Source organism: Erythrolamprus reginae, chromosome 3 (assembly GCF_031021105.1).
Source record: "Erythrolamprus reginae isolate rEryReg1 chromosome 3, rEryReg1.hap1, whole genome shotgun sequence".
Lineage (NCBI taxonomy): Eukaryota > Metazoa > Chordata > Lepidosauria > Squamata > Dipsadidae > Erythrolamprus > Erythrolamprus reginae.
In genome coordinates this window covers 237,924,701-237,947,455 of record NC_091952.1, presented here as the reverse complement: position 1 = coordinate 237,947,455, position 22,755 = coordinate 237,924,701, and the positions used below count along the sequence as shown (strand labels likewise).

General features: G+C 43.8%; 3 protein-coding genes across 5 annotated transcripts in view; 2 read left to right on the top strand and 1 right to left on the bottom strand.

Moving 5' to 3' along the window:
• The window catches only part of RAD21 (RAD21 cohesin complex component), a 30,942-nt gene extending 22,178 nt beyond the window's left edge, over positions 1 to 8,764 (top strand). For all 3 annotated transcript variants that reach the window (XM_070748231.1, XM_070748232.1, XM_070748233.1), the window contains 5 exons: positions 278 to 422; positions 621 to 772; positions 3,478 to 3,621; positions 5,156 to 5,239; positions 6,943 to 8,764. In XM_070748231.1, the coding sequence (XP_070604332.1) occupies positions 278 to 422; positions 621 to 772; positions 3,478 to 3,621; positions 5,156 to 5,239; positions 6,943 to 7,134 (717 nt within the window). In that variant the 3' untranslated portion in view covers positions 7,135 to 8,764. The remainder of the gene's footprint in view (positions 1 to 277; positions 423 to 620; positions 773 to 3,477; positions 3,622 to 5,155; positions 5,240 to 6,942) is intronic.
• A 4,660-nt stretch (positions 8,765 to 13,424) lies between these two features.
• On the bottom strand, positions 13,425 to 16,855 carry UTP23 (UTP23 small subunit processome component). The gene is made up of 3 exons (XM_070749247.1): positions 16,540 to 16,855; positions 14,562 to 14,736; positions 13,425 to 13,947 (listed from the first exon to the last, which is right to left on the bottom strand). The coding sequence occupies exons 1-3, from the start codon at positions 16,725 to 16,727 to the stop codon at positions 13,567 to 13,569; spliced, it is 744 nt and encodes a 247-aa protein (XP_070605348.1). The 5' UTR covers positions 16,728 to 16,855; the 3' UTR covers positions 13,425 to 13,566.
• A 972-nt stretch (positions 16,856 to 17,827) lies between these two features.
• Positions 17,828 to 22,755, top strand: part of EIF3H (eukaryotic translation initiation factor 3 subunit H) — a 142,421-nt gene continuing 137,493 nt past the window's right edge. The window contains exon 1 of the mRNA XM_070748230.1: positions 17,828 to 18,063. Within this exon, the coding sequence (XP_070604331.1) occupies positions 17,944 to 18,063 (120 nt within the window). The 5' untranslated portion in view covers positions 17,828 to 17,943. The remainder of the gene's footprint in view (positions 18,064 to 22,755) is intronic.

Sequence of the window (22,755 nt, the reverse complement as noted above, 5' to 3'; positions counted from 1 at the left end):
AATGCCAGTTGGATGCTCCCTGGAAAGCCATGCCAAAAAACTAATACAGTACAGCTAATAAAAAGCTATACCAAACCTCAGTGTCCTTCAGCTCCTTAAAGTGCGGCACCTCCCATCAGTTTTTAGTAATTAACTTCATAATTGGTGTTTATGAACCTATTATCCATTTTAGCACGTAGATGGACACAATCTGATGCTAGACTAACCTTGAACTGCCTGAACTAGATAACAAAGCAGTGTCAACTGAAAATATAATTTACTCTTTTTTTATTTGAAGCTTTTTACTCGCTGTCTTACACCTCTTGTACCAGAAGATCTTAGAAAGAGGAGGAAAGGTGGGGAAGCTGATAATCTGGATGAGTTTCTTAAAGATTTTGAGAATCCAGAAGTACCTCGAGAAGAACAGCAACGCAATGTTATAGGTTTGTGTCTTTAATAGCTTGGGTTTTTTACTGTTCAGTAAGTATGTTTAAAACGCGGTACAGCTTAATGTTCAGCATGTGTACTGTCTTCATGTGCATTGCTACCTTCTGGATTAAAAAAAGAATTTGTTCTTTTGTAAAGATAGGGCTGCCAGCATTGAGAAAAATAGTAACTCGTCCATGTTTATTTTGCAATAGATGAACCCATTTTAGAAGAACCAAGTCGCCTGCAGGAATCCATAATGGAAGGCAGTAGGACCAATTTAGATGAATCAGTCATGCCACCACCTCCACCTCAGACAGGTGTAAAGCGAAAAGCTGTACAAGTGGAACCAGAACCTGTGCTCCCTGTGAGTAAAAAAATGCATTTGAACTATAGATACATTGCCAAACAGTAAAATACAATGTTTATCTCTGTAATGACTTCAAAGCAATACCAAATGTCATAAGGAAATAACAGGTCCATTTGGGAGTCATTTATCCAATTTCCAGTTGGCACAAGTAGATGACCTTTAAGCAGTTTCACTAGTTATTGCTTAACCTTCATTGGTTGATATCCCCTATAATTTGAAAAAACTAACAACAAAACATGATGACTTGTGCCTTCCTCAGTGGTTTTAACAAAATACGGGTATATCAGCAGAGTTCATCTATTCTACCATATCTCCAAAAAGAAGGCCAGGTCTTATTTTCTTTTGACACACCCCCCCCCCCCCAAATGGGTAAGACTTATTGGAGGATTGTAATTACAGTGATCCCTTGATTTTCGCGGCTTCAAACTTCGCGAAACGCTATACCACGGTTTTTCAAAAAATATTAAAAAAATACTCCGGGTTTTTTTCTATACCATGGTTTTTCCCACCCGATGACGTCATATGTCATCACCAAGAGTCACTTCTCTGTCTCTTTCTCTTTCTTTCCTGTCATTCTCTGCTTCAATCATTTTCTCATTTCTCTTTTTTTCTCCCCTTTTTTCTATCATTTCTCTCTCTCTTCCTTCCACTCTTCTCTCTCTCTCTTTCTTCCTCTCTCTCACTCTCTTCCTTCCTTTCTCATCTCTCTTTCTTTCCTTCTCTCTCTTTCTCTATCTCTCCCCCTCTTGCTCTCTCTCTTTTTCTCACTTTCCCTCTCTCGTGCACCCACCAGCCTCCGGAGAATGCCTGTCCCGCCTCTCTTGCAGCAGAGGAGAAAGAGAGGTGGGGCGAACGGTGGAGCGGCGAGCGGGCGGGCGAGCGGTGGGCGGGCGGGCGAGCGGCGAGGAGGCCGGAGGCGCTGGGGGAGGTGGCCGACATTAAAAACAACCATTGCCAGCCTCCGAACTTTCGTCGCTCCCCGCCTCCACCTGTAAGCCCTTGCGCGGCCATGGAAAAAGGGCGTGCATGCGCGGAAAATCGATTTTCGCGGGAGGTCTTGGAACGTAACCCCCACGAAAATCGAGGGATCACTGTATTGACTGACCTCGTGCAGTGGCATTGACAATCCGCCCCCCAGCAGGAGCCTGCTGCTGGCCTACTTCTGTGGCCACTTGCCGCCACTCGCACACATTGCCCCAACCTCCGTTTCGCCTTCAGATGCCTTCTGGAAGGCATCTGCAGCCAATAACAGAGCTCTAGATTGATCGAAGATAGAGCTCTAGATTGACCTGAAGCTCTGTTACCGGCTGCAGATGCCTACTAGCAGGCATTTGAAGGCGAAATGGAGGCCAGCGCAATGCATACGAGTGATGGCAAATGACCACAGAAGGAGGCAAAGGAAGTGTTGAGGTGAGGCCTGGTAAGGAGGGCAGCTCCATCCCACCATCTCCACTCTAGCTGTGTGCCTCACACCACCCTCCCGTACTCTAGAGTCCTAATTAGGGCTAATTTTGTGGGTGTGGCATAATTTAATCTACCGTTTTATCTTCTTAATTTATTTTATTTATTAATTAGATTTCTATGCTGCCCTTCTCAAAGCGTATTACGTATTTATATTTATGTTGTAAGCCACCCTGAGTCTCCAGAGAAGGGCGGCCTAGAAATTGAAATAAACAAATTTGATCACATGCGCTCAGAAATGTGATAAGGCTTCTTTTCAAGGCAGGTAGGTCTTTTTGGAGAAACACTGTATTTAATTGATTTTAAGTAAATGCTGTCTTTGTACATGCTCTCCTTGGCAATATCAAATTTTCTTCCCCAATGAAATTGAACATTGAGGAGGATGCAAAAAAAAATTCTTGAATTGGATATACAGTTTGTCTAACGAACTTTTTGAGATACGAACCCGGGGTTTGGGATTTTTGTGCCTCTTCTTACAAACTTTTTTCGCCTTATGAAACCGCCGCCGCGAATGCCAAACCTGGAAATTTGGCAAAAGTTCGAGTTGGTGTTTGGGTTTGGGAGGCTGCTGAGAAGCGCCGCCGCCCAGCTGTCAGCTTTGCAGAAGAGCCGCGGAGCTGTCGGCTGGTCGGGAGGCTCAAACGGAGGTGGGGAATCCCAATAGGGAATTCCATGGGCGGAGCTTTGACGTCACGGAGACGTCCTTCCTGGAGTCCACATTTCGGCCGGCCAGGAAGGACGTCTCCGTGACGTCAAAGCTCTGCCCATGGAATTCCCTATTGGGATTCCCCACCTCTGTTTGAGCCTCCCGACCGGCCGACAGCTCCGCGGCTCTTCTGCAAAGCTGACAGCCGGGCGGCGACGCTTCTTGGCGGCCTCCCAACCCGAACTTTTGCCAAACTTTTGGGTTCGGCGTTTGGGAGAATGCCGAGAAGCCCCCCGGCTGTTTCAAAAGGTGACAGCCAGGTGGGGGCGCCCAGCAGAGCGCCGTTTTTGCGATTTTTTTCTTCCTTGCACGCATTAATCCCTTTTACATTGTTTCCTATGGGAAACTTTGTTTTGTCTTGCGAACTTTCGCCTTACGAACCTCCTCCTGGAACCAATTAAGTTCATCAGACGAGGTATCACTGTATTTAGATATTAAAATAAAGGAATTAGGTTATATGTGAGGATTTTGAAAAACCATGTTTTTAAATAAAGTGTGGTTTTAATAATTAAACTTGAATGTTTTCTCTCATTAGCCTCAACCATTACAACAGATAGAAATGCCCCCAGTGGAATTGCCTCCAGAAGAACCTCAGAATATATGTCAACTAATTCCAGAGCTAGAGCTTTTGCCTGAAAAAGAAAAAGAAAAGGAAAAGGAGGAGGAAGAGGAGGAGGAGGTAAGTATTGACCTAAATCACCTTATGGTTCAACTATTGCAGTGAAACTGCCTTTGAGAACCCACTCAGAAGCTTTAATTGATCCAGAGTGCAGTAGTGGATGGAGGAAAGCAAGATTGAGTCACTATTGGATACCGTGTAATAATTTAATATTTCTTCTTTCATTAAACTAAAAATTCATGAATGTGATCTTGTACGTTAATGTTATTTTTCCATATTGCTATTATTAATATAAGATAATAGCATTTCAAAATTTGCTCAATTGCATTTATATGAAATATTTAAAATGTTGGCAAAGAATTTTTTTAATTTTTCTCTCCAATCACAAATACAATTTAAAATACCATCCATAGATTACGGTATACAAATCCAATGCTACCTCCTTTACTTTTGACATCTGGACAGAAATGGCTGCTCAGGTTTCTTATATGATATTAATAAGTTATTAGCTAATACACTTTTTAAGCTGTTCCTAATTTTAATCACATCTAATTAATTAGGCTATAGTGTTTCAGATTTTCTCCATATCTCCTCCATGTCAATGATCATGCATATTTCAAAATCTTTTTTAATAGTAAATCCCTTTAAAGTAAAACAGACAATGAGTAAACAAAGAAACAAATATTTCTAATAACGAATTCAAGGGGGAAAATAAAATAAAATAACATATAACCAATTAACAAACTAAATTAATTATAATTCCTTTTAATAGATAATAAAAAAATAAGATTTTAGAATTTAATATTAAAGAAAAAACTAAAGAAAAAGGGAAGGTGGAAAAAGAAAGCACAATAGGAAAGAAAAGAAAGAAAAAGAAAAAAAAGAAAAGAGAAAGGAAAAAAAACGTTCTCCTTTTTCTTACCTACATTCCATGTAAATCCAAATATAGCTATCGTAACCTGCAAAACTTTATGGCTCACAAATGAACCAATAAAATCCCCCAACCTACTCTAATCTATATCACTCATCATACCCTACTCTAATTATGTCGCTGCATACCCAGCGGAATCCCCATGCCCTACTCTAATTGTATTGCTGCAAACACAGCGGAACTCATTAATTTAATGTACAGAATATCCAGGATTTCACATCTTTCTCAATTTGGCTCTGTCTAAACAATTTGGTATTCACAACCTTTATCGTTTTTCCTGAGCCTGGGCATAGGAACTTCAACACCCAGAAATCTGAGCAAGGCACACTTGTTTGGGAATTCTGGGAATTGATTTTTAGATGTCCAGATGGTACATAAGCTGGAGAAAACTGATTTATATTAAATTCAATGAAAATGAATGAAAATATGAAGACCTTGTAGTTACTAATTGCTGCTGTCACTCAATTTGTGAGAATTTTTTTTTAATCTTGAGCTTCCCATGGTGGCCAGGCAATTGTTTACAATGAACAAGTTAGGTGGACATAAGAATCACAAAGCTACTTTTGTAGTGTCCTTCCTGGGGGAAATTGTTTCTTGAGCATTTTTTAGAATAGAAATTTAATAATATCATCTGAGAATGTTCTTCAATGCAATTCATTTCAGGAAGAAGATGGTACTGGAGGTGATCAGGATCAGGAGGAACGACGATGGAACAAGAGAACACAACAGATGCTTCATGGTCTTCAGGTATTAGTTCATTTTTGACAATGTGCGAGAGATACTTTTGAATATAATTTGCTCACTAATTAACATATTTTTCCTTTATGGCTAACTAGATCCTTTCAGGCAACCCACAAACAAAATACAGAGACATTAACCCTTACTCTGGATATAGTTAGAAAAAATAGACTGAATCCTAAAAGGCCACTGCTGCGGTAGATAAATCAATAATTAGGCAAAAATAATAATTTCCTTGTTTGTCCCCTTAAGCAACTATTGTAGGAAATTTAATATAGAAAAGTAATCCCTAAATTGAGTCAGGAACACAAGTCCTTCTGATTGTAGACATTTTAAAATCCATCGATTCAGATTGCCCAAATGCTTTGCAACAGTGATTGGCAGCTATTTGGATCCAGAGTGGAAAGGTGTTTCAGGGTTTATGGAGAAATTTAGTATTGTGTTGGCATCTCCTTAAAAAAGACTTGGTTGCACATACTTAATCTGTAATCTAGTGAGCACTTTCTTATATTGTTCTTTATTGAAGCTTGTGAATCCCACGTACGTAGAAATAGTATTGTTTATCCTAATTTGAGAGGAGTTGTGCATTTGGTTCTAGTGTGTTTTTCTTAATTCAATAAAGGCTTTCACAATCTCTCTCTTTCACTAAATGTTGGATTATCTTTGTCTGCTGAAGAGATAAGCCAGAGGTCCAATCTTGGTCAATAAGACCTCTGGTCTTCGACTCCCAGAATTTCTCAGTCAGCTACTGTATTTTTCGGAGTATAAGACGCACTGAAGTATAAGACACAACTTAGTTTTTGGGGAGGAAAATAGGGAAAAGAATCTGCTTGCCGGGTATTCATCTGGCTAACGTCCTTAGTGTGGTCAGCTTCAGCACATTATTTTATCACCTGGTTAGGGCTTTAAAAAAACTTTATTAAGACAGAGTAACAATGAAAGAGCTTGCAAGCCAGTAAGAGCTGAGAACATCATTAGCATCTGGAAAGAAACCTTTGGAGCAAGTAGAGCAATGGGGAAAATCCTGCAAAAACTTAGGGCTTGGGAAACATTCTTTGCAGAGAATAACAATGAAAGAGCATGCAATCTGGTAAGAGTTGGGAACATTGTTAGCACCTGGTTAGGACAGGAAAGAAACATTTGAAGCAAGTAGAGAATGAAAAAAAAACCCCTACAAAGACAGGGTTTGGAAAACATTCTTCACAGAGAGTAGCAGTGAAAGAGCTTTCAAGCTGGTAAGGGAACATAGCACCTGGTTAGGGCTGGAAAGAAACTTATTCAGAGCAAGTTAGAGCAATGAAAAAAACCCTGGAAAGACTTAGGGCTTGGAAAACATTCTTCCCAGAAAGAAACAATGAAAGAACCTGCAAGGTAAGAACTGGGCAGATCGTTAGCAGCTAGTTAGGGCTGGGGGGGGGGGGAGCTACATTCAGAGTATAAGAAACACCCAAATTATCAACCTCTTTTGGGGGGGAAAGGTGCGTCTTATACTCCAAAACATATGGTATATTGATTGGGGACTTGAACTCCATGGGTCTTAAAATAGCCAAGGTTGAACACCCCCTGATCTAAGCTTTTCAGGCTGTAGTTGAGTGCAAGAGCTCTTCCAGTAATGAACATTTTATAAGCTCTCTTGTTATTGCTTGGCACTAACAAACATTTAGAATGAGGGTCAGAAATTCTAATGGTTAACAATTTTTTTGTATTTTCAGAGAGCCCTTGCCAAGACTGGAGAAAAATCTATCAGTTTGCTTGAGTTGTGTCGGAATACAAACCGCAAACAAGCAGCAGCAAAATTCTACAGTTTTTTGGTACTGAAAAAGCAACAAGCTATCGAGTTGACACAGGAAGAACCGTATAGTGATATCATTGCAGCTCCTGGTCCCAGATTCCATATTATTTGAATGGTTGGCTTACCGTATAGTTAGCATCATTAGTGCTCACACATTGTCCCATGTGCAGGGCCCAGAAGGGAAGAAATTTAGGTTTCATTGTCAATGTACAGTAATTTTTTTTGTGTCTGGGGAGGGGTTTCTATTATCTTTTACCACTTTTGCATTTCTAGTAACCTTTCTGCACTGGATGACTTGAATTCCAGCTGCAGAGATGAGAAAGTACTCAAGGATCTTTATGAAGTGTTTTTTTAAAATAAAAATCCAATTCAAAGCAGAATTGTGCAATAATGGTGCATCTAACTATGACTGATGATTCCCCCCCCCCCCCAATATAATATTAAAACAGGATATTATTTTAATTCCAGAAGACCCAGTAATGGCCAATTTTTTATTTCATGACTGATTTGCCAAATAGATCTAACATTTTGAGCTTTCTTCCCTGTACGAGTTACTTTTGCCTGCCCGCTGTTTGCATCAGTGTTGGTCATCTTCCTACTACCAAGTGGTGCTTTTGGAGCTGCCATGGTGTGAATGCCAGTGCCTAGTAGGCAGGAGCCCTTGCTGTGCCATGTTTTCTATATAGAATAATTGAAGCAGCTCTAGGGCTTAAATACAATTGGATATCTGTAGGAAAAACTTTTTTAAAGAAAAAAATTGGGGCTTGCTCCATGTGCAAAACATTTCTGGTAGTGGATGTTACATTCCTTTTCAGAGTGGTCCACCTCTGGTATCAGGTAGCTATGAGGGCAGGCTACTTTGATTAAGCTTTTCCTCATTTGAGATTAAACCTCCTCAAGTGTTTACTTTTCTTAGGGGATTGTATGTACATAAAATGTCATACAGTTAGATTATAAGCAATTTGGGTTTGGGAAGCTGATAACTAGGTGGGTCTCAAGAGTTTGAGCAAGATAAATTTGTATAAATTAACTAATAATTATGTGGGACAACATTGTCCCTAAAAAGACAGCAGGCTTCAGATGTATATTTTAGAAGCAGGTAAACTTGCATTTATTAAAAGTAATCTTGTTGTGTAATAAGTATTATTAGACCTGGCTACCTTTACAGTTTTTGTAATGGGGTGTTTTCCAATAATGAACACTGAATATCTTTTCAAACAACTCCCAGTTTGGTTTTTTACTATTTTTTTTTAATAAAGACTTTATTATTATTATTATTATTACTAGAATCAGGCCAAACCAGAAATCATGTGAATGTGGATGGATAGATGTTAACATTTCTTAGCAAAATTAAATAATAATAATAATTAAAGGTTCTGATTTAAAATGTTGGCACTTTTGTGAAACGATTAAATGTTTGGGACTGAGATTGAGTATATGCCCACGTGTAAAATTATGTGAATGTTTTAAAATTTGCAATGGTTTAATAACCCTTGAGAAAAGATAATTGTATAAAATAGCTACTGCAACTTTATTTTTGACATGATGTGCCTGTACAACCATGATTTTCCCCCTTTGTACAAAGAGACATTGTAGATAACTTGAATGTTTGATTATAGAGAAGGTCCTTAGTTTCTTGTTAAAGATTGTTAGTCCATTTTTGTTGCTTTTCAAGGTTAATATTCTTGGAAATAGTTGCTGTTATGTATAACTTTTCTAATAAAAACTGTGTTAAACCATTATATAGTGCCACTATATTTAGTATTTGTCTGGCTATGTTGTGGGAAAAATGTTAAAATCCTCGGCACCCCTAAATGTGCTGTCCCCCTCAAAACAACGCAACAAACAGCTATTAAGGTCTAAATTGCTGGCAAAAAAAGTGAGTACACCCCTAAGTGATAATGTCCAAATGCAGCCCAAGAATTTATTTATTTATTTATTTATTTATTTATTTATTTATTTATTTATTAGATTTGTATGACGCCCCTCTCCGAAGACTAGGGGCGGCTCACAACAGCAATAAACAATATAGCAGTGGAACAAACCTAATATTAAAAACATATAAAACCCTATCATTTAAAAAACCAAATAGCACATTCATACCAAACAAAACAAAGTATAAAAAAGCCTGGGGGGGAAGGTGTCTCAACTCCCCCATGCCTGGTGGTATAAGTGAGTCTTGAGTAGTTTACGAAAGACAGGAAGGGTGGGGGCAGTTCTAATCTCTGGGGGGAGTTGGTTCCAGAGGGTTGGGGACGCCACAGAGAAGGCTCTTCCCCTGGGGCCTGCCAAACGACATTGTTTAGTCAACCGGACCCGGAGAAGGCCAACTCTGTGGGACCTTATCGGTCGCTGGGATTCATGCGGTAGCAGGTGGTTCTGGAAGTACAGTGATCCCCCGAGTTTCGCGATCTCGATCTTTGCGAAACGCTATATCGCGATTTTTCCACCCGATGACGTCACTCCCTTCCTTTCTCATCTTTCTCTCTTTCTCTATCTTGCTTCTTCCTCTCTCACACTCTCTTCCTCCCTCTCTCATCTCTTTCTTGCCTTCTCTCTCTTTCTCTATCTCTCTTGCTCTCGAGCGGCGGGCGGCACCCAGGGAAGGTTCCTTCTGCCGCCCACCAGCTGATCTGCTCGGCAGCGCAGTAGCAGCGAGGAGCCGAAGATGGGGTTTCCCCTTTGCATGGGCAACGGGGAAACCCCATCTTCGGCTCCTCGCTGCTACTGCGCTGCCGAGCAGATCAGCTGGTGGGCAGCCGAAGGAACCTTCCCTGGGTCTTCAACTCCCAGAGCGGCGGACAAGCGGCGGGCGGAAAAGCGGCGGACAAGCGGCGGGCGGAAAAGCGGCGGCTGGACAAGCAGCGGAAAAGCGGAAAAGCGGCGGCCGCACAAGTGGACAAGCGGCGGACAAGCGGAAAAGCGGCGGACAAGCGGGCAGGCAGGTGGCTCCTCAGCTGCTGGGTCTTCCCAGGTGCGGAAGTAAAAACACCATCTGCGCATGCGCGGCCATGGAAAAAGGGGCACGCATGCGCAGATGGTGTTTTTACTTCCGCACCACTACATCCCGAAAAATCGATTATCGCGAGGGGTCTTGGAACGGAACCCTCGCGATAATCGGGGGATCACTGTACTCTGGTCCAATGCCATGTAGGGCTTTAAAGGTCATGGCCAACACTTTGAATTGTGACCGGAAACTGATCAGCAGCCGATGCAAGCCACGGAGTGTTGAAGAAACGTGGGTGAATCTTGGAAGCCCCACGATGGCTCGCGGCTGCATTCTGCACGATCTGAAGTTTCCGAACACTTTTCAAAGGTAGCCCAGGTAGAGGGCGTTGCAGTAATCGAACCTTGAGGTGATGAGGGCATGAGCGACTGTGAGCAATGACTCCCTGTCCAAATAGGGCCGCAACTGGTGCACCGAGGGGATAGCACCCGAGTCTACGGAGAGGGGCAGCATACAAATCCAATCAAATCAATCAATCAACCAGGCGAACCTGGGCAAACCCCCTCCTTGCCACAGCCAAAAGATGATGTTCCAATGTCAGCTGTGGATCAAGGAGGATGCCCAAGTTGCGAACCCTCTCTGAGGGGGTCAGTAGTTCCCCCTCCAGGGTAATGGACGTACAGATGGAATTATCCTTGGGAGGCAAGACCCACAGCCACTCCGTCTTGTCTGGGTTGAGTTTGAGTTTGTTGACACCCCTCCAGGCCCCAACAGCCTCCAGGCACCGGCACATCACTTCCACTGCTTTGTTGACTGGACATGGGGTGGAGATGTATAATTGGGTATTATCAGTGTATTGATGATACCTGCCCTTGGATGATCTCACCCAGTGGTTTCATGTAGATATTAAATAGCAGGGGGGCCATTTCCCCTCCCTCGTGTCATGTGATTTGTTAGTGGTACAAGGTCTCGGGTTTGAAGGAGGAGCAGGTGTGTTAAATTTGGTGTTATCACTCATTCTCTCATACTGGTCGCAGGAAATTCTACATGGCACCTCATGGCAATGAACTGAGGATCTTAAACACATTTTTGCTCTACATAAAGACATCCTTCTTATAAGATTGCCAAGATCCTGAAATTGAGCTGCAGCACGGTGGCCAAGGCCATACAGTGGTTTAACATGTCAGAGGTTGGCTTTGGGAAATAGTTGTATGACTGCTGCCAGCATTGCAAGGAGAGGTTGCAGGGGTTGCAACATGCCACATTGAATTGATTTGCACAGAAAGAAGCCTCTTCTAACGATGCACAAGAAAGCCTGCAAACAATTTGTTGCAGTCAAGCAGATTAAGGACATGGATTCCTGGAACCATGTCCTGTGGTCCAGTGAGACCAAGACAAACCTATTTGTTTCAGATGGTGACAAGTGTATGTAGTGGCAACCAGGTGAGTACAAAGACAAGTGTGTCTTGCTTACAGTCAAGATGGTGGTGGGAATGTCATGGTCTGGGGCTGCATGAGTACTGTAGGCACAGGGGAGCTACAGTTCATTGAAGGAACCATGAATAAACATATTGTGACAGTGAAGCAAAGCATGACCCCTTCCCTTCCGAGACTGAGCTGCAGGGCAGTATTCCAACATGATAAAGCAAAGCTTTCGACAAAGTCAACCATTATCTCCTAATCAACAAATTAGAAAAAAGCGGAATAGACTACAACACATGCAGATGGATCAATAGCTGGCTGACCAACCGCACCCAACGAGTTGTCCTCAGCGGTTCCAAATCCACATGCAAGAACATAGGCAGTGGGGTATCACAGGGTTCAGTCCTGGGCCCTGTGCTCTTCAACATTTTCATCAACGACTTGGACGAGGGAATAGAAGGGCAACTGATCAAATTTGCAGATGACACCAAGCTGGCGGGGGTAGCCAATACCCTAGTAGACAGGCTCAAATTACAGAAAGACCTAGACAGACTAACACAGTGGGCCCACACCAACAAAATGACGTTTAACATCGACAAGAGCAAAGTGCTTCACCTAGGCAGAAAAAACCCTGGACACATATAACCTGGGAGAAACCCCTCTTAGCAGTAGCGACTTGGAGTCTTGATGGACAATCAACTAAACATGAGCCAACAATGTGTAGCAGCAGCTAAAAAAAGCCAACATAATCCTAAACTGCATCAACAGGGGAATACACTCCAAGACCAGGGAAGTCTTAATACCACTCTACTACCCCTTCGTCCGACCACACCGGGAGTACTGTATTCAGTTCTGGTCACACTTCAAAAGAGACATTGAAACTCTGGAGAAGGTGCAAACGAGCAAACAAGATGATTAAGGGATTGGAAACCAAGACTTACGAAGAGAGACTGAGGGAACTGGGCATGGATAGCCTAGAGAAAAGGAGGGCCAGAGCGGACATGATAGCAGTCTACAAGTATACGAGGGGATGTCACAGAGAGGAGGGGATCACTTTATTCTCCAGGGCACCAGAGAGCCAGATGAGGAACAACGGCTGGAAGCTGACCAAGGAGAGATTCAACATGGAGATAAGGAGGAACTTCCTGACGGTCAGAGCGATCAACCAATGGAACAACCTACCAGCGGATGTTGTGAACTCCAACACTCTGGACATTTTTAAGAGAAGATTGAACTGCCACTTGACTGGTGTACTATAGGGTTCCTGCTTGGGCAGGGGGTTGAACTCGATGGCCTTCATGGTCCCTTTCAACTCTAACAATAAATAAAATAAAATAAATAATGACCCCAAATACCCCTCCCAAATGACCAGTGCCTTGCTAAAGAAACAGAGTAAAGGTGATGGTCTGGCCAAGGTCTCCAGACTTAAACCCTACTGAGCATCTATGGGGCATCAGGAAAGGGAAGGTGGAGATGCGCAAGGTCTCTAACATCCACCAACTCTGTGATGTCATCATGGAGGAGTGGAAGAAGACTCCAGCAGCAACCTGTGAAACTGGTGCACTCTATGCCCAAGAGGGTTAAGGCAGTGCTGGAAAATAATGGTGGCCACACAGAATATTGACACTTTTGGACCCCATTTGGACATTATCACTTATTGGTGTACTCACTTTTGTTGCCGGCAGTTTATACCTTAATGTCTGTGTGTTGCGTTGTTTTGAGGGGACAGTACATTCACACTGTTATAGCTGTAAACTCATTACTTTACATTGTAGCCAAGGGCCATTTCTTCAGTATTGTCACATGAAAAGATATAGTTAAATATTTACAGAATGTGAGGTGTACAGGCAGACTCCCTAGGTTCAAATCCCGGCAAGGGTATGGCTAGCTGATGAGAGCAAAATAGTTTGAAATAGATCTATACTAGTCTCCCTTTTTATTATCAGCAGACAATATGTTTCACACACACACACACACACCAGCTGCCACTTTAAAAGATGTGCACAATTTCTTTGAAATGAGAAGACTAAAAATTTGTGAAGAGTTCCCTTATGGCACCAACATGGTAAACCATATTTTTTTAAGAAAACGAAGTAGGATTTATTATTCAAACAGCATTAACTATATATCCAAAGTCAACAAAATGGAAATGCACATCAACTATTCAGAATAATGTTATGCTTTCATATCTTGGACAGCTGCAGTTATAGTGTCTGATTTCTTTTTACTGCGCTTCTGTTTTCCCTTTTTCTTAGAAGTGGACGATGGTTGGGATTCTTCAGTTTTTCGCTTTTTCTTCAGACAGCTGAGAGGGTTTGGCCCACCAGCCCTTTTCCGCTTTCTTTTTTTGGGTTCTGAAGTTTTCACAAGACCTTCTTTTTCTTTCAGAAACGTAATGGTCTTCTTATGGTGCTCTGGAATAAGCTGGTTTGTGTGCATTGCTTGTATTGAAGCCAAAGATTTGGCGGAAGGCTTGTCCAGAACCATTGTATTCTGAATTATAAATAGCAGAGGGATTCCAGGCCTTTTCTTTATTTTTGTGGCCAAGTGCTGATCCTATTTTTTTTAAAAATAAAATACAAAGTAAAAAGGGTGTGTTACAAGATGCAGGTGAGTACATACTATACAATACACTTCACAGAAAAAAATGCAATTATATTCCCTTGCTTTTTGAAATATAATTAACCTAATATTGTAAGAGTAATAGCTGTAAAGTGTATGTAAATGTAACACAAGTAAGACAGCAAATTATCATAACAATTAAACATAAGTACCCTGCTCAAAAAAATAAAGGGAACACTGGAACAACACAATATAACTCCCAGTAAATCAAACTTCTGTGAAATCAAACTGTCCACTTAGGAAGCAACACTGATTGACAATCAATTTCACATGCTGTTGTGCACATTCAACTTTGTATAGAACAAAGTATTCAATGAGAATATTTCATTCATTCAGATCTAGGATGTGTTATTTGAGTGTTCTCTATTTTTTTTGAGCAGTATAGTTGGTAAGTAGTGAATTCATTGCAGCAATAAGGAGTCTTTTCTTGAAATCAGAACAAAGTCTAATGACAGTTTTTCAAGGTTAGGTAGAAGAAATTTAATAATTTTAGTGCAGGTCACAGGTAAGATATTTTATTCAAATATATTCAAGTGAAATACATTTACCTGTGTAGCTATGAAATAATGGTGTGGATTACCATCCTCGACCATTGACAATAGACAGTCTGAACCACCCACTGGATTTTTGATATGAGAGCAGTTGCGAAGTTGAAATCTCTGTGCAATTAGTTTTGCACCATACAGCTGTTTTCCCAGGCATTCCAATTCTTTTAACACACATCTAAAAGGGAAATATGGTAAGAAAAAGAAGCACAACAAATTTATTATAACAGGAAGCCTAATTATATCAAAGTCTATATCTATAAACAAATCTCATAAATGGCAGGTGCCAATGTCTTTTTGGAATCAAGGTGAAATCAAACTAACTCCAGATAAAAATTCAAATTATGATCACATTATTATGGGGATACCACAAATACAAGGCATAGCCGTAAATCTTGTTCAGCATCTTTGTAACTTTGAATGGTTGATGAACAAGTGAGCACTAAGCAAGGATTTTCTCTATTTCTTATATTTTAGGATGGAATGAAATTTCTTAAAATATATATAGAGGGAGTTAAATATATTCTGAAGAAATTAAATACATATGTATGCACTAAAAGGCAAAACAATATCAAGAAATAAAAACCCCCCATCAAATATTATTTCATTACGTGATTTATTTCATCTGTTTTTGGTCTGACAGTTTTTTTATTGTTTATGTCACTGGTTTGCCAATCTGAATCTAAAACTCCCCAAGCAAGAGCCTTCTCTAAATTTAAAACCCCTGAGATCATGTAAGGCTGTTATTCTAACTCTATTAATCGAAGCCACATGGATATATACAGGTAGTCCTCAACTTACATTACAGTTACAGTTAATTTAGTCTGCGTAATCTGCGGAAAGGGGCAGCATACAAAACTAATAAATAATAATAATAATAATAATAATTATTATTATTATTATTATTGACTGTTCAAAGTTAGAATGGCACAGAAAAAAGGGACTTAGAACCATTTATGACCTATAAAGCCCTTCATGGCATTGGACCAGAATATCTCCGGGGCTGCCTTCTGCTGCACGAATCCCAGCGACCGGTTAGGTCCCACAGAGTTGGCCTTCTCTGGGTCCCATCGACTAAACAATGTCGTTTGGCGGATCACAGGGGAAGAGCCTTCTCTGTGGCGGCCCCGACCCTCTGGAACCAGCTCCCCCAAGATTAGAACTGCCCCCACCCTCCTTGCCTTTCATAAACTCCTTAAAATCCACCTCTGCCGTCAGGCATGGGGGAATTGAGACATCTCCCCCGGGCCTATGCAATTCATGTATGGTATGTTTGTGTGTATGTCTGCTTTAATAACGGGTTTTTTAAAAATGTTTTTAAATTATTAGATTTGTCTTGAATTGTTTTACTGTTGTGAGCCGCCCCGAGTCTGCGGAGAGGGGCGGCATACAAATCTAATCTAATAAATAAATTTTCCCACACTTAAAAGACCACTATGGCATCCCCACGGTCACATGATTTACATTGGGATGCTTGACAACTTGGACTCATATTTTATGAACTTTGCAGTGTCCCAAGGTCACTGGATCCTTTTGGGACCTTCTGACAAGCAAAGTCATTGGGGAAACCAAATTCACTGAATGGCCCTGTTACTAATTTAATAACTTGCAGTGATTGCCTTAACAGACGTGGTAAAATAGGGCAAAAATTCACTGAGCCAAAGTTGAGGACTACCTGTAATCCAAACCAGCCTCCAAAGAGACCGCTGCTGAATCAGTGCATGATCCCTGCCCTCATCCTTTTCACCGCCTCGCAGAGATTTCTGGGAGTGGCCCCCGCGTCATTAACCGTTGCTCGGCAACCATTGTCCCGCCCCCCCATACCTGGATCTCTCTCATCAGCCATTTCCAGGCTACATTGTCTGGAAGAGCTCGCGCAGCCAAAAACAGAGCGCGCCTGCGCACTTTCGCAACGCGTCTCGAGCTCCTGTCCCTCGCAGCCAATCGAGGCGCGGCACCCCCCCCCCCAACTTTCCCTCACCGCGTCGTGCAGAGTTGCGTGGCTCCGGCCAGGTAACCCGGCAACTGCTCGCGTATCTGGATCTTGTTGCGCAGCGCAGCCTGGCAGAAGGTGCCGTCCAGTAGCACCTGGAAAGGCTCTCGGAAACCAAAATTGTACTTGTAGAAGCCCATGTTCTTCTTGGCGTGCTTTTGCCGGGTGATCTTCATCACGGGAGCCGAAGGAGCGGAAACATAGGAGAACTCACAAAAAACTCAGTCGTCCCTTTCTTTAACCGGAAGTTTGGCCTGTTTGCTTAAACGGAAGGGGCGAGCCACGGTGACGCATGCGCATTGTGTACCTTCCTGAAACACGTGGCGAAGAGTTCTGACAGCAATTAGAGAACCAGGCTGCAAAAATTGGAATGGAAGCTGCTGGGAGTAGAAAGTTGTAAAGTGTTCATTAAAAAAAAATTAAAAATCCGCAATGTATTCTATATTCCGTAAAATAAAGTTTAAAAGGTTTAACTTATGGTTGGCAATAAAAGCAGAGCATTTATTATATTTAGTATTTGGCATTATTCATTCATTCTATACGTTATTGCCCAGGCAATTGGGAGCAGATACATTATCTAAAACCAGGCTATTCATTTAGCTCTGACATTGACAAGGGCTGTTTCTTGAAACTCCCCCCCCCCCTTACTTCATAATCACTTTTAAAAGGCTGATGTGCCCAGAAGACTGCTTGATTAGTGAACTGCCAGAATCGTGTAAACGAAATATACTCCAAATCGATTGACTGGAGTGCTATTAAGTGATTTTCCACTCTTAGCGACCCACATAGGCAGATTTTCTCACATCCTGCAGTTAGAATAGAATAGAAATAGAAATAGAACAGAACAAAATAGAATATAATTATTTATTAGCCAAGTGTAATTGGACATACAAGGAATTTGTCATTGGTGCATATGCTGTCAGTGTACATAAAAGAAAAAATACATTTGTCAAGAATCATGAGGCACAACACTTAATGATTGTCATAGGGTACAAATAAGAAATCCAGAAACAAATATTAATATAAATCGTAAGGATACAAGCAACAAGTTAGTCATAAGTGGGAGGAGATAGCAACGATTAAATAGAATAATAGAATTCTTAATTGGCCAAGTGTGATTGGGCATAAAAGGAATAGTAATTGTAATATAACGTAATAGTAATAGTAATGCAGCTGCCCCGAGTCCTGTATATCGTGTCTTTTACTAAGAAATCAGCAGGGTCTCTCTTTTTCTAAAAGCCGGTTTAAACTTGACTTTTGGGCTTCTGGCAGACGGAACCTTATTTTCCGGGGTCGTGTTTCCAGTCCGTTACCCGGAAGATCCCGTCCGGCTCAACGCTCCCCCACCCTCTTCCCTTCCCCGGACGGTGTGCTCGCGGCTTCTTTTTCACCATGGCGGCTCGTAAGGAAGGAAGCGCAGCCCCACCAGCTTCAGCGGTCGTTAGCGGGAAAGCCAAAGCCAAATCGGGCCCGGGGGACTCGGCGGTGAAGCAAGTGCAGATCGACGGGCTGGTAAGCCAAAGGGGGAACACTGGCAGGGATGAGGATGGGCTATTCTTTGTCTGTGTGCGTGTTTTTGTTTCAGCCATCTGCTTCAGCATCCTGCTTCGGTAGCTCCATTTAGCTCGGGTGAAAAGGCAGCAGTGTTCCTTTAGAAACATAGAAGACTGACGGCAGAAAAAGACCTCATGGTCCATCTAGTCTACCCTTATACTATTTCCTGTGTTTTATCTTAGGATGGATACAGTATATGTTTATCCCAGGCATGTTTAAATTCAGTTACTGTGGATTTACCAACCACATCACGGGGTTCCTTCAGCGGGATGAAATTTTAAAAAGAGAGCGAGCTATGAAAATATCTACAGACCACTCACATCCTGAACATAAATTGTTCCAACTTCTACCCTCAAATTTTATTTTTATTTTTTATTTATTTGTTTCGTCAAATACATATTGGTGGTATACAAAGATATAATGATACCTATATACGTGGTACTAGTAAAAAACAAGCATTAGGACAGGGGACGGAAGGCACTGTGGTGCACTTATGCACGCCCCTTACTCTGACCTCTTAGGAGAGGTCAACAATAGATAGTCTAAGGCAGGGGTCGACAAAGTTGTTCAGAATCTAGGAGCCAGCCAAAAAATTTAGGAGCCAGAATTTTTTTTAAGCAAACTTGGTTTTTTGCCGAGTCTCCACCTGACATCGCTTTCACCCCCTCCCCCCCGGCGCAGGCCTGGCTCCGCCGAGCCGGCTCTGCTGTACTCCCGTCGGGATCCGAGGGGAGACCGTTAGTCAGAAACCGAAACAGAGAAGAAGGAAAGGGAGACCGGGCCGGGGACGCGGGTGAGGGGGGGAGGGGGGAGGAGGGGTTACTGGTCGGAAGTCACCGCGCACGCGGCCGGAGGAGGAATGAACAAAACCTCACGCCGGGAGGGGAGGGGCTTCCGCTTCTCTCCGAAGGCGGGTGAGCGGCCAAGATCGGAGCGTCTGTGTGCGGTGGGGGGGAGTGAAGGGGTTCGAGTAGGAGGCGGAATGGAGGCAAGGGGGGGAGGGAGAGACGCACGCAAGCGCAGGGGACGCTGGGAAAGCAGCTCGCTCCGAGGTTGATGGGCGGAGCTACGGAAGCCAAGATGTACCATTTCTGGGCGTAAACACAAGGCGGGAAAAATATACTGTATACCAGTGATTTTCAACCTTTTTTGAGCCGCGGCACACTTTTTATATTTACAAAATCCTGGGGCACACCACCAACCAAAATGACACAAATCTAATAAATAAATAAATAAATAATAAATAAATACATACATACATACATACATACATACATACATACATAAATAACCCCCTCATATATACAATCCCATGTAACATCCCCTTATAAATACAGTCAATCATCAATCATCCCTCCTGAAATTTATACCACTGTCTCATTTATGGGTACTTCTCCTGTCTTTCCCCCTTTTCTCTCTCATGTTTCTCATTTCTCTCTCTTCCTCCCTTTTTCCCTCATTCCTTCTCCCTCTCACTTCTCCTCTTTTTCCATCCCTGTCTCTCTCCCCCCCTTATGTGTGTGTATGTATACACACTCCAACCATTTCCAAAACCAGTTGAGGGCTGGGTTTTTTTTCTCTTTTATCCTTTTCAAAAACAGGTGTGGGCTGGGGGGGGGGTTTCTTATTATTTGGATGCTTTTTACCAGGGGTCGACAAAGTTGTTCAGAATCTAGGAGCCAGCCAAAAAATTTAGGAGCCAGAATTTTTTTTAAGCAAACTTGGTTTTTTGCCGAGTCTCCACCTGACATCGCTTTCACCCCCTCCCCCCCGGCGCAGGCCTGGCTCCGCCGAGCCGGCTCTGCTGTACTCCCGTCGGGATCCGAGGGGAGACCGTTAGTCAGAAACCGAAACAGAGAAGAAGGAAAGGGAGACCGGGCCGGGGACGCGGGTGAGGGGGGGGAGGGGGGAGGAGGGGTTACTGGTCGGAAGTCACCGCGCACGCGGCCGGAGGAGGAATGAACAAAACCTCACGCCGGGAGGGGAGGGGCTTCCGCTTCTCTCCGAAGGCGGGTGAGCGGCCAAGATCGGAGCGTCTGTGTGCGGTGGGGGGGAGTGAAGGGGTTCGAGTAGGAGGCGGAATGGAGGCAAGGGGGGGAGGGAGAGACGCACGCAAGCGCAGGGGACGCTGGGAAAGCAGCTCGCTCCGAGGTTGATGGGCGGAGCTACGGAAGCCAAGATGTACCATTTCTGGGCGTAAACACAAGGCGGGAAAAATATACTGTATACACATACAGCAGTGTTTCCCAACCTTTTTGGAGCCGCGGCACATTTTTCATATTTTCAAAATCCTGGGGAACATGGGGGGGGGGGCGCTAAAAAAAGTTTGGACAAAAAAAATCTCTCTTCCTCCCTTTCGCTCTATTTCTCTCTCCCTCCCTCTTTCTCTCTCTTCCTTCCTTTCTCTCTCCATCCCTCTTTCTTTCTCCCTTCCTTCCTCTCTTTCTGTCTCCTCCTTCCTCTCTCATCTCTTTCCTTCCTCTCCCTCCCTTTCTCTCTTTCCTTTCTCTCCCTTTCTGTCTATCCTTTCTATCTCTCACCCCTTCTCCCTCTTTCATTCCCTTTCTCTCCCTCCCTTTCTCTCTCATTCCTTTCTCTCCCTCTTTCCTTCCTATCTCTCTTTCTTTTTCTCCCTCCTTCATATCTTCTTTCTCTCCCCCTTCCTCCCTCTTTCCTTTCTCCCCCTCCCTTTCTCTTCCTTTTTCTCTATCCTTTCTACTTCTTACTCTTTCTTTCTCTCCCTCCTTCATTCAATTTTCTCTCCCTCCCTTTCTCTCCCTTTCTCTCTCTTTCCTTTCTCTCCCTCCCTTTCTCTTCCTTTTTCTCTATCCTTTCTACTTCTTACTCTTTCTTTCTCTCCCTCCTTCATTCAATTTTCTCTCCCCCCCTTCCTCCCTCTTTCCTTTCTCTCCCTCCCTTTCTCTTCCTTTTTCTCTATCCTTTCTACTTCTTACTCTTTCTTTCTCTCCCTCCTTCATTCAATTTTCTCTCCCGCCTCCCTCCCTCTTTCCTTTCTCCCCCTCTTTCTCTTCCTTTATCTCTATCCTTTCTACTTCTTACTCTTTCTTTCTCTCCCTCCTGCATTCAATTTTCTCTCCCCCCCCCCTTCCTCCCTCTTTCCTTTCTCCCCCTCCCTTTCTCTTCCTTTTTCTCTATCCTTTCTGCTTCTTACTCTTTCTTTCTCTCCCTCCTTCATTCAATTTTCTCTCCCTCCCTTACTCTCTCTTTCCTTTCTCTCCCTCCCTTGTTCTCCCCTGGGGCTGCCTGTGCCTGCCCTGCACCACCCAACACGGACGGACAGCCCCCGGTCGTCGGTTCGTCGCCCCCCACCCCCCCACGGAGGGAGATCAGGCTGGCGAGGGCGGTAGAACTACGTCACCAGCCACTGGAGGGAGATCGGGCTGGCGGGGGCGGCGAATCCACCTCCCCAGCCGCGCGGAGGGAAATCCGGTAGGCGGGCGGGTGGCCGCGGCTCCCTGCGCGCCCCTGGAAAAGCGTACAGGGAACGGTGCCCGGGGCCGCTTTAGCCGCCCCCCCGCTCCCCCCGCCATCTCCCCGCGACTGCCTGTGCCGCTGCAGCCGCGCCCCCCCCCCCCGCTCCCACCGCCAGTGCCCTCCCGCCGGGCCCCAAAGGACACTTGCCGATGACGACAGGGAACCTTCAGCTGGGCGGGCGCTGCCGTGCCGGTGCCTCCGACCTCCCGGTTCCTGCTCGATGCCGCGGTTTCTGGCGCTCTCCTGCTGGGCCCCAAAGAAGGAAGGCGGGAAAAAGGCGCGAAGAATGGAGCTCTCCTTCCTGCCTGCCTTCTTTGGGACCCAGCAGGAGAGCGCCAGAAACCGCGGCATCGGGCAGGAGCGGAGAGGTCAGAGGCACCGCAGCGCCCTGCCCAGGCGGCACACCGGTTGGGAAACGCTGACATACAGTACAGCAGGCAACATTTTCTAGGCGCCAGACAACATTTTCTAGGCGCCACTGGCGACCAGGCGCCTGGGTTTGTCGAACCTTGCTTTTTACCATATGCTTCAAGAATCACCTCTCTCTCTCTCTCTTTTGTTTCTCTCTCCTCTCATTCTCTGCCTCAATCATTTTATCATTTCTCCTTTTTTCTCCCCTTTTTGTTCTCATTTCTCTCACTCTCCTTTCCTCTCCCTATCTGTCTTGCTTTCTCTCTCTCTTGCTATCTTTTTCTCTCTCTTGTTCTCTTATTTTCTCTCTCTCTCTCTTGTTCTTTCTCTCTCTCATGCTTTCTCTCTCTTGTTCTTTCTCTCTCTGTTGCTCTCTCTCTTATTTTCTCTCTCTCTCTCTTTCCTTTCTCTCATTCCCTCTTTCTCTCTATCCTTTCTATCTCTCACTCTTTCCTTCTCTCCCTCCCTTTCTCTCTCTTTCCATTCCCTCTTTCTCTCTATCCTTTCTATCTCTCACTCTTTCCTTCTCCCCCTCTCTTTCTCTCTCTTTCCTTTCTCTCATTCCCTTTCTCTCTATCCTTTCTATCTCTCACTTTTTCTTTCTCTCCCTCCCTTTCTCTCTCTTTCCTTTCTCTCATTCCATCTTTGTCTCCTGGGGCTGACTGCGCCTGCCCTGCACCCCCCACCACGGAGGGAAAGCATTTGGCATCGGCACCGCCAAACCCCCCCCCCTCCACAAGCAGC

Coding starts and splice junctions, on each gene's coding strand:
- UTP23 (XM_070749247.1), bottom strand. CDS start 16,727: ATGAAGATCACCCGGCAAAAGCACGCCAAGAAGAACATGGGCTTCTAC. Junction 14,737..16,539: donor ACGCAACTCTGCACGACGCG/GTGAGGGAAAGT, acceptor TTTCCCTTTTAG/ATGTGTGTTAAAAGAATTGG. Junction 13,948..14,561: donor ATTATTTCATAGCTACACAG/GTAAATGTATTT, acceptor TAAAAAAAATAG/GATCAGCACTTGGCCACAAA.